The sequence below is a fragment of the Salmo trutta genome, chromosome 1 (genome assembly GCF_901001165.1).
Source record: "Salmo trutta chromosome 1, fSalTru1.1, whole genome shotgun sequence".
Lineage (NCBI taxonomy): Eukaryota > Metazoa > Chordata > Actinopteri > Salmoniformes > Salmonidae > Salmo > Salmo trutta.
Window position 1 is genome coordinate 56399101 of NC_042957.1, and position 16012 is coordinate 56415112.

The 16012-nt window shown below is 43.7% G+C and overlaps 1 protein-coding gene and 1 pseudogene across 1 annotated transcript in view; one reads left to right on the top strand and one right to left on the bottom strand.

Annotated features, from left to right (window-relative positions):
• Positions 1 to 9554: 9554 nt before the first annotated feature.
• On the bottom strand, positions 9555 to 12031 carry LOC115204305 (melanin-concentrating hormone receptor 1-like; annotated as a pseudogene).
• A 1300-nt stretch (positions 12032 to 13331) lies between these two features.
• Positions 13332 to 16012, top strand: part of grb2b (growth factor receptor-bound protein 2b) — a 46537-nt gene continuing 43856 nt past the window's right edge. Inside the window, exons 1-2 of the mRNA XM_029765676.1 lie at positions 13332 to 13563; positions 14873 to 15180. Coding sequence (XP_029621536.1) covers positions 15103 to 15180 — 78 coding nt within the window. The 5' untranslated portion in view covers positions 13332 to 13563; positions 14873 to 15102. The remainder of the gene's footprint in view (positions 13564 to 14872; positions 15181 to 16012) is intronic.

The window sequence follows — 16012 nt, forward strand, 5'->3', positions numbered from 1 at the left end:
ACCTGTGCCATGAGAACTAGCAAGCCAGTGACTGCATTTACAATGGCTTTGATGAGATTTTGGGGTGTAGGGACAGGAGACATTGAAAATCATAATTCTAGATGGTTGTCTTTTAAATGTATTTGGTGCTCTAATCTCGCAACATGTTTTCCTTTCCTTATAGTCCAATTCACCAGCACAATACAGCATTACTGCTTCCAAAAAATCGACTACTTCCTATGGTTCCTCACTGCAGCCAGATAGGCACTCATAATCAGACTGCAATATAATCAGTTGTCATTTAGGGTTTCAAGCACATCACTGAACTATAGATACGACAATCTCTTGTTAGGCAGGATTGTCACAAAAAATGTCGTACTGGAGAGAACCAAGGCGCAGCAGGTATTTGGATACTCGTATTTTAATTTTAAAAAAAGGAGTAAAGTATCCACTGGACAAAACAATAAAGACGACAGCAACAGGTTTACAGGCTATACAAACGCAGTGCAAAAACAACTACCCACAACCCCAAAGAAAAACACACACACCTATATAGGACTCCCAATCAAAGGCAACTCAACACACCTACCTTCAATCGGGAGTCCTAATCACCAACACAACAAATAACCCACAAAAAACCTGCCACGTCCTGACCAAAACTAATACAATACCTCCCTCTGCTGGTCAGGACGTGACAGTACCCCCCCCCCCCCCCTCAAGGTGCAGACCCTGGAATGCACCTAAAAGAAAAGGAGAAAAAAAAAAAAAAAAAAAAATATCCCACTAAACAATAAGGGAGGGTGGCTGCCGTCAACAACGGCACTGTGCTACACCCTCCCTCCAACCCACCTATCCTGGAGGTGGCTCAGGTGCGGGACGTAAACCACACTCCACCTTTGGCGTCGTCCACTTTGGCAGCGCCGATAGCTGGCCCGGAGGACAGGCGGGCCACTCGGGCTGGCCCGGAGGACAGGCCGGCCACTCTGGCAGTCGGGCCGCCTGTCCTCCGGCCCAGCCCGAGTGGCCACTCTGGCAGCTCCTGACTAGCGGGCGGGCCACTCCAGGCAGTCGGGCCGGTCGGGCCAGTCTGGCAGCTCCTGACTGGCGGGCGGCTCTGGCAGCTCCTGACTGGCGGGCGGCTCTGGCAGCTCCTGACTGGCGGGCGGCTCTGGCAGCTCCTGACTGGCGGGCGGCTCTGGCAGCTCCTGACTGGCGGGCGGCTCTGGCAGCTCCTGACTGGCGGGCGGCTCTGGCAGCTCCTGACTGGCGGGCGGCTCTGGCAGCTCCTGACTGGCGGGCGGCTCTGGCAGCTCCTGACTGGCGGGCGGCTCTGGCAGCTCCTGACTGGCGGGCGGCTCTGGCAGCTCCTGACTGGCGGGCGGCTCTGGCAGCTCCTGACTGGCGGGCGGCTCTGGCAGCTCCTGACTGGCGGGCGGCTCTGGCAGCTCCTGACTGGCGGGCGGCTCTGGCAGCTCCTGACTGGCGGGCGGCTCTGGCAGCTCCTGACTGGCGGGCGGCTCTGGCAGCTCCTGACTGGCGGGCGGCTCTGGCAGCTCCTGACTGGCGGGCGGCTCTGGCAGCTCCTGACTGTCGGCTGGCTCTGGCAGCTCCTGACTGTCGGCTGGCTCAGGCAGCTCCTGACTGTCGGCTGGCTCAGGCAGCTCCTGACTGTCGGCTGGCTCAGGCGACTCTTGACTGGCGGGGCTGGGCTGACGCACTAGATGCGTGGGGCTGGTGCTGGACGTGCCAGCCTGGAGACACGCACCTCCATGCTAGTGCGTATGGCGGGAAACACTGGACCGTAGAGGCGCACTGGCGGTCTTGAGCGCAGGGTTGGCATCACCCCTTCCGGCTCGATGCCTACTTCGCCCTGGCACATGCGGGGCGCTGGTACTGTGCCTACCGGCCTGAAAATCCCAGGCCTCACCACAGCCCCAACCCCAAAGCACGGGACCTGTCTAGTCTGCCCTACAAGTGTACGGGGAGCTGGCCTGGGGCTCCAATCTCGCCCCGCCAAATAGCCCTTGTGCCCCCCAAAAAAATTATTGGGGCTGCCTCTCGGGTTCTACCTGCATCCGAGGCAGGTTGTCACAGTGGGCCCGCAACTGCTCCCATGTCCAGTCAATCCTCTCCTCCAATACTTCCAGCGACCAGGAATCCATCTCCTCCCGAGCGCGCTGCTTCCAATAGTCCTCCTGTGGCTTCCTCCTCTTCCGCTGCTTGGTCCTTTGGTGGGTAGTTCTGTCACGATAAAATGTCGTACTGGAGAGAAGACCAAGGCGCAGCAGGTATTTGGATACTCATATTTTAATTTTAAAAAAGGAGTAAAGTATCCACTGGACAAAACAATAAAGACGACAGCAACAGGTTTACAGGCTATACAAACGCAGTGCAAAAACAACTACCCACAACCCCAAAGAAAAACACACACACCTATATAGGACTCCCAATCAAAGGCAACTCAACACACCTGCCTTCAATCGGGAGTCCTAATCACCAACACAACATATAACCCACAAAAAACCTGCCACGTGCTGACCAAAACTAATACAATACCTCCCTCTGCTGGTCAGGACGTGACAAGGATGTCACAGTACAATGCATTGAAATATAATTACAGTTTTTGTTACACCCAGTACTGCATGTGTGAGGAGAACAAAATGGAATATGGAACAATGAAATATCTTCCCTTATCTCTGACAGTTTTTCTAATAAGAGTGGTGATTTTCAACCTAGGTTGAAGAATATCAATAACCCATGTAGATTGTTGCTTAAAGTTATGGACAAAAGAGAAGTAGTTGACATTTCCTATGTTATATCTTCCTTTCTATTTTCACACATCCCATAAGTCCATTCAGGGCCATGTATTCATGGCTACTACCTTCACAAGGTAAGGGTCCTCTGTGTTTAGCAAACAATACAAAGCACTTTACCTGAGACATGCAAAGAAAAATGCTTCAACAAGATACTATATCACTCTTTTCCTTTCACCCTGATGGTTGTCCAAATGGTAGTGTTTGTTAATCATCAACTTGTTATTGTACGTTTTCTTTGTGTGCTTATTAGATTTTAGACTGACATCTCAACATCTGTAATTTTGGAGTCTTTTTCATGACTTCAATCAAAGTGTAATTTCTCTGGCATATTGCCACGCTTTTTGATTGTTTACAACATTTATAATTAAAATGCAAAGGCGTATGTATTTCTCAATCTACACGCCTGACACTGAAATGGGGCAGTTGAAAGGCTGTATCATTTGCATTAGCTTTATGCACTTAAAGCTAGAATCCTTAATTGAAACAATAACAAAGCGGCCACTCCTCTTCTGTTTTGGTAACAAAGCTGAGGGAAGGGCCTGGAGAAATGTAACCACTCTAAAATTCATAGACCGAGCTATGGATGTAAGGACTGACCATCCATGATATCAAAATTGGAGTATGAACCATGTTTTGAGGATATACAGTGTTTTGTTTACTTGTACTTTTTTTTTAACAAACTTTGGAGTAAAACAAGCTTATTTATATTTTGGGTTCGACAGTTGAACTAAGCTCATGAGGCATTTACACGTTATAAGTTCAAAACTGGATGTAGCATATAAGGATTCTAGCTTTAACCGATGACCTCAACATACTATCACACAATACAAATGTGTACATTTTCTGTTTCATGTAATCTCTGTGTTGGCACATTAAAGTGATGGTAAAGTACTGACTCTACTAATAAAATTCATAAAGTCAGTCATACAAGTATACTTGATCACACTGAAGGCTCAGGTATGTGTTGGGTTGTGTATGTTGTGTTCAGCAGCTTCATGGATGACCCATTCTATTGGCTGGTGTGATGTTTATGTTTTGTAGAATAAAAGCTATTGGTATCTTCAGTCCCCTCTTGCATTGTGCTGCGATCAGTAGCCTGCAAGGCTGTGTAAAACACAGCTGTAATGGGTTACTTGATGGCATTCTGCAGTGCCACTAACACTTTGGATCATATTTGAGTTGTACAGTATCATCCTATCTCTTTTTTTAAACTGCATCATAGCAGCCTTACTATTGATTGGAGCAGCAGTGCAGTTTAAATAACTCCACAAATTGATTTCCAGAGCACCAGTAATCATTTTGCTTTAATTTAAATCTGGCCGAAGATTCCTTTTTGAAGAGTCTTTGTTCAAGTAAATAAGGGCTGAATCAGTTGCTGGAATTGAAATGATAGGGAGCACCGCAATTCGATGTGGTGGAAAACTGAACGGGTCGAGCATAACATTACCCACAGACAGGCTAGAAATATTTTAACAATATGTATACTGTATATATTTTAAGCTTGCATTAAATTGCCCCTCCCTGCTGCACATAACAAGCTTCCCTTCCCTCTGTCACAATGGGATTTATGGATAATTTAAAATGACGTCGTTAACCCTGTTACTTTATTTAGCATTAATAGGCACTTACTATATATTTTTTATTGAACCTCTTGAGATGGGAAAACATGTTTTTTTATTAAGTTGAACATGTGCTCTTTATGACAGAATGTAAACATTTTGTAAAATAAAGCGTTTTTACACTACTCAAGGCACCTAAGTTTCTGTCTACACTAGTTTCCCGCTGATACACACAATTAGTTGAGTCCATTCCCCAGAGCAGGCCTTAGACACTCTGCTGTGTCTTATATTAACCTGTGCATGCAACGTCTTATCCAGAGTGACTTACAGTAGTGAGTGCATACTTTTTCATACTGCTCCCCCTAATGCATGCAGCTCTAGCCAATCCAGCCAGATGTGAGGTTGTTATTTAAGGTATATATGGCATCAATGTAAATGACTGAAAATGTAAATGACTACTCTAATGGATAAATGTAAATGAAGGCCGTCCACCAACGCTCTCTGTGTGATTTTTATTTACAGTATGTTTTTTTTTTAAAAACACACACAATTTCTAAATTTGCTACATAAGACCGAATCAAGCCGGTTGGTCACATACATGGATGAACAAACTCTCTTATAAAAGCGTCACATTTATAAATCCAATCAGTAAACTCATTTGTGTGGTCCTCTGTTTATTTTGAATACAGACTCTCCTTGTTATCTCTGGTGTAATGACATGTCAGGTGAAAACATTCTGCACTTGCTTTTATCGCCCTTTTCTAAATAACGGACATGTCAAACCACAGCGAGGATGTTTTTAATTAAAGCATTTGACTAGTTCGCCCTATCAGTTTATTAAGCACTCCAAACAGAAGTTATCTATATGCCTGGAGGACAACACATTTCTTCTGTTTTGTGAAGGGATGTAACTGCCCAGTCAGCTCAGATGTGTCATTTATATTGTGTTTTGATTGAGGCAGTAATTAATGAATGACTCTACAAGGTGCTGAAAGCGTTCCGCAGGGATGCTGGCCCATGTTGACTCCAATGCTTCCCACAGTTGTGTCAAGTTGGCTGGATGTCCTTGGGTGGTGAACCATTCTTGATACACACAGGAAAATTTGGTGTGAAAAACACAGCAGGGTTGCAGTTCTTGACATACTCAAACTGGTGCGCCTGGCACCTACTACCATACCCCGTTCAAAGGCACTTAAATATTTTATCTTGCCCATTCACCCTCTGAATGGTACACATACACAATCCATATCTTGTCTCATTGCTTAAAAATCATTATTTAACCTGTCTCCTCCCCTTGATCTACACTGATTGAAGTGTATTTAACAAGTGACATGAATAAGGGATCATAGCTTTCGCCTGGTCAGTCTATGTCTTGGAAAGAGCAGGTGTTTCTAATGTTTTGTAAACTCTGTGTTTGGTGAATATAATCATAGATAGGGAATCACTGGTGCAACATCATGTAAGGAAATGCATGTATTCCTTTCACTCTGCTGAATTTTACAGTGCCTTCGTTGTAAAATGTACACATTGGAGTGTAACAAATCCTGTTCAAAAGACTGATCCGCAATGATTTAGAGCTTAAATCAATTTATCACAATTTAGTCTGGAATTATTTATATTATGATGAAAAAGAGTTGCGAAGGGTTATTGGAGTCTGTCTGTTGCCTTGGCAAGTCATTTAACCCTCCTGCTGTGTTCCGGTCGAATTGGACCAATTTACAAGTTCTTTCTGAAAAATGTAGTTCATTTAATCTGATTGTCATAAGGTTCCATGACTTTGTCCACACAGGGCATCTGAACACACAAAATACAATTTGATGATTTTCATAAAATTTTTGATGTTTTATTTAACTTTTGTACACCTGTGGTGTTCCTGGTCAAAAATGACCGGTCAGTAGAAATTAATGGGTGAGACAACAATTAGTGTATAAAATTGAGTTCAGGCACATGCCCATTCATCAGATGGACACACTTCCTCTCCCAGACCCCCAAATGCATGTGTGTTTGAGCACACACCTCACTCCCCTTCTTGGCTTCCATGGGAACCCCCACAGGAACCTTTCCCCAATAGAATCTTTCTCCCACGGGAAACACATCTGTTGGCATTCTCACAAACAATTGCAACATTGTTTCAATAAATAATATAACTTTTCTCACAGCTCTGGTATATAAAGCTTTTTTGAGGCCTTGCTCACAATTCAATCTGTGGCAGCACAAGGACCAAATTATATACTGTATGTGAGGCTCTTGATCATATCATTGAGCATGACACTGGTGGCGAGGGGAGAGAGGCCAGGAAACTGACAGTGAAAATACAATAGAGGAGGAAGTGTCAGAAGTTGAAGACAACACAGAATATGATCCAGACTAAGAGAAGACCAATGTGGAACAATCCAGTGATGAGGAAGAGGGCCCTGCTGAGGTTGTTGTTACATTCTGGTCAAAGAATGGGAATTTGTCCTGGTTTCAACCCCACCCGAGAGGAGAGGTCGACTGAAAATGTTATCAGGATGACCCCAGGGCCAACGAAATACGCCATATCCCGGGTTGATGACATAAAATCCTGCTTCGAACTGTTCCTGACAGAGTCAATCGAAACTATAGTGATAAACTGTCACAGCTGTTTGAAGGATCGGACAAAAATGCAGCGTGTTCGTAGTTCCACATATTTATTAAACGTGAAACTGAATGCAATACACTTAAATACTTGACTATACAAAAACAACCAACTGTGAAGCAGAGAGGACAACACACTACTCAAAAGATAATAACCCACAAACAACAATGAGAAACCCCTACTTAAATATCATCTCTAATCAGAGGCAATGAGGGTCAGCTGCCTCCAATTAGAGATCAACCCCAAACAATCCCAACATAGAAATAGACAAACTAGAACTTAAACATAGAAATAGAAAACATAGATCAACCCAAAACACCCCCTGTCACGCCCTGCCCTACTCTACTATAGAAAATGACATCTTACTAGGGTCAGGACGTGACATAAACATGACCAACTTGGAGGGGAGACGCGTTTACAAAGACAACTGGAAGGAGGTAGACCGGACAGACGTCCAAGCATACGTGGGTCTCTTGATTTTGGCCGGTGTGGACAGATCCAGAAACTAATCTACCACCAGTTTATGGGATGCAGAGTCTGGTCTGACAATTTCTCATGCCACTATGTCACTCCAGACATTTCATGTGTTGTCACGGGTGATTCGCTTCGACAACCGTGATACAAGACCAGGCCGGCGTCAACAAGACAAGCTGGCAGCAATCAGAGAGGTTTGGCACAAGTGGGTGGACCGCCTGCCACTCATCTATAGCCCAAGTCCACGCACATGCAACAACCACCATGTATTGTCCAACATGTGCATGAGAACACACAAAATGTAACCACCATTGATTGACAGATTGTGAACATTTTAATGTTTTTGTTATTGTTAGTACTACTGTTATTATTACTGTTCTTTAATGTGTTCAGACATTCATTTTGTAATATGGTAAAGTTTTCATGTGTAGTTTTGGGCCTATGTCCTTTCTTTACTAATAAGATCATACCGGTCAGTGCTAGCTGTGCCACCAGAGATTCTGGGTTCGAGCCCAGGCTCTGTCGCAGCCGGCCGCGACCGGGAGGCCCAGCGTCGTCCGGGTTAGGGAGGGTTTGGCCGGCAGGGATATCCTTGTCTCATCGCGCACTAGCGACTCCTGTGGCGGGCCGGGCGCAGTGCACGCTGACCAGGTCGCCAGGTGTACGGTGTTCTCATGACACATTGGTACGACTGGCTTCCGGGTTAAGTGGGCATTGTGTCAAGAAGCAGTGCGGCTTGGTTGGGTTGTGTTTCGGAGGACGCATGGCTCTCGACCTTCACCTCTCCCGAGTCCGTACGGGTGTGCAGTGATGAGACAAGACTGTAACTACTACCAATTGGATACCACGAAATTGGGGAGACAAAAGGGGTAAAAACAAAAGAAAAGAAAAAGAAGACCATCACAAATCCATTACCACAGGAAAAGTCAACAGACGCCTCGGTTAGTATCTGTGCCTGCCTAATAGTGCATATGTATGTTCTGATTACCTTCGCACGCACGCATGCGCACACACACACACACACATACTACTGCCTTTATCATTTACATATTACATAATGAGAATGCCAAAAGGAAAGGCCCATGATACTAATATTGTAAATATATAATATTTACATACACTGGAAGTTCTACTATGTTTGAATCCCCGGGCTGACAAGGTACAAATCTGTCATTCTGCCCCTGAGCAAGGCAGTTAACCCACTGTTCCCTGGGCGCCGAAGACGTGGATGTCGATTAAGGCAGCCCCCCCCACACCTCTCTGATTCAGAGGGGTTGGGTTAAATGTGGAAGACACATTTCAGTTGAAGGCATTCAGTTGTACAACTGACTAGGTATCCCCCTTTCCCTTTATATAGAGTGCTGAACTTGTATGAGAAACCCTCAGTTGTTATCACTATTTCTGCAGCCTATACTAGGACAGCTCTTAATTCCAAAAGCACTTGTGTACATTGCAGTAGGATATTGCTTTCATCTGGGTTTTCCTTTGGTCATGGCCATTTTGAGTTACTGAGTGAAATTAAATACTTGATGTGCATTATTAATGTATTTGTACGCTGGTGCAGTGTTGTGGTTCCATAAATGAGAAGTGAACCAGGATCCATTTTAATACCACTAATGAGTTGGTAAAGCGCGGTCAAAAATTGGATTCCCTTCACATTTTGATTTGCTTTACCTCCATTTTACTCCTCACACATACATACAAGTGCAAAGTATTGTCAAATTAGTACTACATTTATTTGATTGAACACCAATTCATGTACTTTATTTCTGGACAGTGTTGGAAGGGAATCCAATTTTCCTGGGAATGTAATAACAATAGTAATGTATGGGTGTCTGGGTTTGAGAGCGGCAGAGTTCAATATTGTATTTTCCTCCTTCTAAAGCAAGCCATTACTACCCTACAAATGGTTCATTTCCAGTCCAGTGATAACTTTGCCCTTTTCCAAGATTACCAGCAGATAACCTGCCTCTCTTCTACAGCAGCCATCAGTTAAATATTGCTTTGTTTGGACAGAGTGCTTTTTCCTCTTATGTGTGCTTCCCCTTCTCTGAGAATAAGAGCTCTTCACAAATACACTCTAGCACAGACAGTTCTGCTGCTACTGTATTGCATTGGTTTTTCTTACGTCTCATGCTTTAATTCTTTATTGTAACATCTAGAAATCCCTTTGGATCAATTGCAGTCATTCAACACTGTATGGTGCATCAGAACATTATTATTTTCCCAAAGATAACAACAGAGGTTTCCTTGGTGATTACAGACATTACATGGTAATAGACGGGCTGCACATATTCAATATTACAAAATGACGAAGGACAACATATTAGTTGACGTCAAAATCCCATTCAAAGATAGCACACAATAATACATCAATATGTCACAACTTTCTCAATGATCACAGTCATCACACAGGTTCCAGTATATACATAGATTACATTACGACAAGGTGTGGTTTCCCTGCATCTCAGATCGCTGACTGGACGGACCAATGACAGAATATCACATATCTACACAGAAACCTGTTTTAACACATTGAACTGCAGTGGAAATCTGTCAAATGGGATTATCATCAAAGAAAACGAAATACAAATTGTTACCACTTGAAACAGAACTGCAAAATAGTGTTATTGATAACTGTGGGCTGACTTCCTTTTATAAAAGTTCACATTGTTACTAATAGCCTACAGTTCAATTGCCAACTGAATACTAGTACAAAGTCCCTGTATTCACAGTTCCTTCATGGGAGCATGATAGGATAGGATTAATAGGATGAAGTTGAATGTCCCTGTCGGGAAAAGTGTCTTATAAACACAGTACTGCTGTGTACAAAATAGATACTGTACACACTCAGCATACTACATACATTGCGCGTTAATCCTGTCATACACATTGGGAGCATGACTGTCTGATGGGGGCACCACTTCCCGCTGAGCTGAGAGAGAGCCCAGATTCATGGAACTAGGGCTGAGGGGTGGGGCTGGGCTAGGGCTCCTGACTGAGTGCTCAGCCACAGTGACAGGCAGCATGTTGTGTACTAGTAGGTCTCTGGAGGACTGAGACCGATGATTACACTCTGGGGCCAGTCTCAGACTCACACTGCCGTCAGCCATGCCAGAGTTCAACCTGAAGACCCGATTGTTCGGCCGGATGGCCACAATGAACTGCCTCTTAAAGGTCTCACTCAGCACGATGTAGAGGTATGGGTTGACGCAGCTGTTAGCGTAACCCATGCTGATGGCAATGTTGTAGACATAGAGGAAGGCAAAGCTGGGCCTCTGAACCCTCAGGTGGGCCAGCTGCAGGATGTAGTACGGAGCCCAGCAGATGAAGAAGGCCAGGCATATAGCCACAGCCATACAGGTCACCTTACGTGTACGTACTCTCAAGCTGCTCTGGGGCAGGGGGGCCACCGTGGCAGACATGTTCTGGAGGATCTTGAAGAACACCACGCAGATGACGACCAGAGGCAGGGCGAAGGCCAGCACAAACTGGTAGAGGGTAAACCAGTAGGTGTCAGTGGCTGGATTGGGAAGCAGGAGGCTACAGACCACTGAGCCGTCCCCTCTGGGCATAAGGCCAGCATACATCCACACGGGAGTGATGGAGACCAGGGAGAGCACCCACACCAGCCCCACCGCAGCCCCCAGCGGATGGGATGGACCGTGGCCAGGTAGCGGTCCAGAGTCATGACGGTGAGGATGTAGGTGCTCACTATCTGGCTGTTGGAGTCCAGGGCGGTTATGACCGTGCACGTGATGTCACTAAAGCACCAGGAACCGTTGCCCAGGAGCTGGTGGATGAGGAAAGGCATGCCCAGGAGGAGGGGGGGTCCGCTAAAGACAAGCTGAAGATGATGTCCGGCACTGTCTGCTACGCTCGGAACTTGGTCTTCTTCACAATGGTGTAGATGACAATGCAGTTGCCAATAATCCCACAGAAGCAGATGACACCGAAAATGCTGGGCATTAGGACGTTGTGGTAGGGCACATCATTTCTGTAAGTATGACAGGAAAATTACATTCAGTCTCATGTTGCAGTGTCATTCAGACAGGTGTTCGCTTACATACAGTAAGTCTTGATTTTTACTAACAGTATAATGTCACTCCTGGCTGCTACATCACAAAGATCAAAGACTCCAAACTAATCCTCAGAGATGGGAGCTGTCAACTCATGTGGTGCTGATATTCATGGCTTATTATAAACTGGGTTGTTCAAGCCCTGAATGCAGTTGTATATCAGATGGTATCCCAGGGGAATGACAGAACATGTATTTTTGCTGTTTTAATTACGTTGGTAACCAGTTTAAAATAGCAATAAGGCACCTTGGGGGTTTGTAGTATTTGGCCATATACCACACCTCGGCCCTTGTTTAATTAAACCACGCGTTTACATTTAATAATTTCATTCAAATGTGAAAGTCATAGGACTAAATTCCCAGGATAACGTTGAATTCATTAACATGGAGTTTCCATTATAACATTCATGCATGAAATCAGGAAAATCACAGGCTACCTGCTGGACTTTCGGGTGAGTTGTATGATGGGAGAGACGTCTGAGACCAGTTCTCATTCAAGTCCATTTCGAAGTTAGACAAAGCTCAACAAAAGGATGGGCTCTGAATGAAAAATGATGTGAAAACAGGCAAATAACGTAGGCCTAATTACAATCAGAGTAGACTATAGAAATAAATATTCAGTCATCAGTAGGCTATACTATTATTGCTTGGCTACTGTCAATAAAACCCACTGCATGCTCAAACAGATGCAGTCGAATAGTGAAAAGTATTATTTCATAGTGGCAAGAATTGTTGTAATGACATCAAAATATATTCGGGAAATTCCTTGTCCTCATCACAGTCTCAAAAATATAAAACAATGCAATAATAATAATAATAATACTTCTCAGGTGAAACATTTGTAACTACTCAACATTCTTTACAACCCGAATTGTAAACATCTTAGACCCAAAGAAAGGCACGGGCGCCCTTGTCTATGCTGTGCACTGTAATTATTGGTGATGAACCAGGCTCCAATTATTCTAGTACATCAATTAATCAATCAATCAAAGTGGAGACGGGGTGAATTTGTACAAACTGACATTTTCCTGCTCCTATTTCTGTAGCCTCTCCTCAAAATCCAATTCGTCTTCTTCTATCTTTACACCAGTAGTGTTGCTAATCAAAGCACTCCCTCACACAAGAATACTTCTTGAAAGAGAGCCTGTGAGGTTTACAGTGATGTGCCTTGCCAACATTTCATATGGTGGCTTCGCATCCTACCCTATATGGTAGAGAAAAAGAGGAGGGGTACATAGAGACACGTAGTGACAACTGATTTTACATCGTAGCAATAATAGGCTATGTGTGATACCAGTTTGTAAGTGCCTGAGTGCACAATTAACACAGCGCCACTGTCAAGATTGATGCCCGTTTGTGATGGCACTGTTTGTTGGATTGACAACAACTAAGAAAAAAAACGTGCCACAAGGATAGGGGGACATTGACAATAATTCTAAATGTTCGCTATTTGTATTCAAATCATTAATTTCCTTGCCTTTCGTCCCATGACACCAGGGTGTAAGCATTGTTATTTTGTGTGTAGACCGTAGTGGACACCATTTGCCACTAGGTGACGCACTTTCCTATGTTTTCACCATCTAACTAGCTTTGTAACAGAAATGTGTTTTAAATAGTACGACAACACTTTAATCTATATTGCTGCATCAGGCATACCAAAGTTATGTGACAGACAGAGATACATATATTTTCGCGGTACCTGATTATTTTATTTTTTTGAGCAATGCAACCATAGAATTTATGCAGCTAGCTATCAGGTGAAAGTATCGCGATAGATGGTCCAGTGGATCGCAGGCGAGACCCTTGGGCTGGTCAGACACCCTGCTCACAGCGCGAGGCAGGAGCCGAAGCAGCAGCAGCAGCAGCACCCGAAGCATCTGGAAGGAAGCGGAAATAAACGTCGCTGGCTAGTTTGGGTTTAAGCAAAAACAGACGTATTTTGTACATTTACCTCCACTAACAAAACTATAAAGGGTGGATTCTAAACAATAAGGACATTTGATCAAGCAAGAAGTTTACATTTCACAGCTAAACTGGCGGGTGAGTTTTTGTCTCGTTCTACAGAATACGAAGCAAAGGCTAGCCAGCCAGCTACAGTACCCGCTAGCATACGAAAGTATTTTCTTCGTTTTTTGCTTTGGTTAGCTATAGTACTGTAGCTAGCTAATATGCCTATCTGCTTGCCATGCAGTTTTTCCTAGAAACGACGAATTCACATGCATAACTGTACACAAACATTTAACCTGGATATTAAACAAATAACTATTAGTTAAATAGGTTGGTGTTTTTTATGTGTGTTTGTTGTTACTAGTAGCTAGCTAAATAACCGGCTAGCTTTTTCGTTTTGGCTAGTTGCTAGCTAACGTTAGCTTCCTCTTTCAGATGTCTAGCGTTTGAACTGGCTCATAGCTCTAATTCAAAACAGCTGAAAACGGTGTTTAACAATACAACCAAAATAAGTGAATTTAGCTACTGTAACACTTTAGTGCAAATGTAGTAGAATATATATGGCTATATCACTGTCCCTAATGTGGGTACCTAACGTTAGCTAACTAACTAAGTTAACTGACTTGCCTACAAGTGGAAGCTCTGTCACAGATGAAAACAAACTGATAACGAGAGTTGCCAGAAAGCCTCCCATAAACTTGAATGATCAAATAATAACCTAGAAAGATTGTGTTCACCAACTAGCTAGCTAGTCACTTAATATAACGTACTTCGCATGGTTGGTAAGTAAGCCTGGGTAGTGACCTACGTAGCGGAAAGTATCGAATTGATGCAGAAATTGTATATTCCAGTGCGGGTTTTGATTGTTGTGTGTGTATCAAGCAGGTTAAGAAATGTTTAGTAAACAACGAATCTGATTGGAGAGATAGTTAATCACTTCGTATGAGGCATGTTGCACTACAACAAGTACCGTTAGCTACAGACTTTAGCGCTCCCCCATTCCTTGACCCAACAATGGCCTGTCAAATATTGGCCAACCACTAGTGTGGATTTAATTCTGACATTGGTACAGTTCGTTTTGCATTGCCAGGTGCTCCAGGTGGGTTGAGATTTCACTTAATGACCAATGGAATGGTCTAAAATTAATATACTCCGTCCACCCGGGGCACCAGCCATGCAAAACGAACACCACCCATCTCACTGCCGTTTGGTTTGTTTCTTATCAGCATCAAATGTATCAAGTGCACACCCGAGAGATGTCAACTGTCTGCCTTCATCTCTTTTTAGAAGAACATCTGTCAAGTTCAGTCCCATCATCATACAGTGGTCGACCGACACAACATCCAGACATAAACAGAGACGCTAGATATTAATTTGTGGCATGTTTCTCCTTTTTTTGCAGATACCTTCTGTGAGCTTTATGTGAGGATCCAGCCCTAAAGGAACGGGTCATAGACGGGAGGAGCGACTCGGAGCAAGCAACCGATCACGGAATTCTTGAACTGTGTTTTTTATATTGACACTACTGGTCTCCACACATCAACGACAGGGAATAAAACCGCATTCACCCTGACTGACTCTAACAAGTACCCTAAACCCACGGTTATACACAGTTATCCAACAACCAGTACCATGGAGGCAATTGCCAAATACGATTTCAAAGCCACTGCTGACGACGAGTTAAGTTTTAAACGTGGAGAAGTTCTAAAGGTAGGATGAGTACAATTTTTTTGTCTTCAAATTAATTAATTGCAAGGCTTGGTAACTGCTAGTTATCTGCTTTAAAGGATTGTATAATTCACCTGATCGAAGGTTGTACTTTTATTTTTACTGGCACATCAAATTGCTGTTCTGGGAGCATATGCCCCTCAATTGTCAAGAAAAATTACATTTGAATTACACAAACAAGTTTTTCTATTGCAAACCAGCTACAGTAAAATGTTTGTCATGGAAAATATCAAAGACCTTATCGCCCCACGTCTAGTAAATAACAGTAACACAACAGTTTATTTGTCAGAGTTGTTGCCTTCTGCAATGTTCCTCTTTGCACTTTCTTTCCTCAGCCTTTTCTTCACACACAGTATAGTATCGGTATCTAAAGCTACACCTTATTCAATGACTAAGCCAACATCACAGTACGTTCAATACAAGGTTTAGGCCTAGTAGAGTGATGGGGCTCCACGCAGGGAACACAAGGGCTGTGCGGATGGGTTTATTTCACTGTATTGAAATGCCAATCCTGCAACTTCTCTAATCTTACACAACCTGGGGCCAATGGATCACTTCAGACAGCCATCTTACTCAAAGCCTCACTCTCATGCTCCATGAAAAGAGCTCAGTCCATTTTCAGAGCTTGATCATCACAGGACTGCAAGATGTTAGGAAAAAAAAAATGATATGCAAGTGCTCTGGGATTTAAATGTAATCATCATAATCCCTCTGAATGTCAATGGGTTTTAGGTAAAGAGGGGGTAAATTTACCACCTAAGCACACCAGCTATCATATGTTTTATCTGATTTCCGTGTCAAACGATTATGTGTA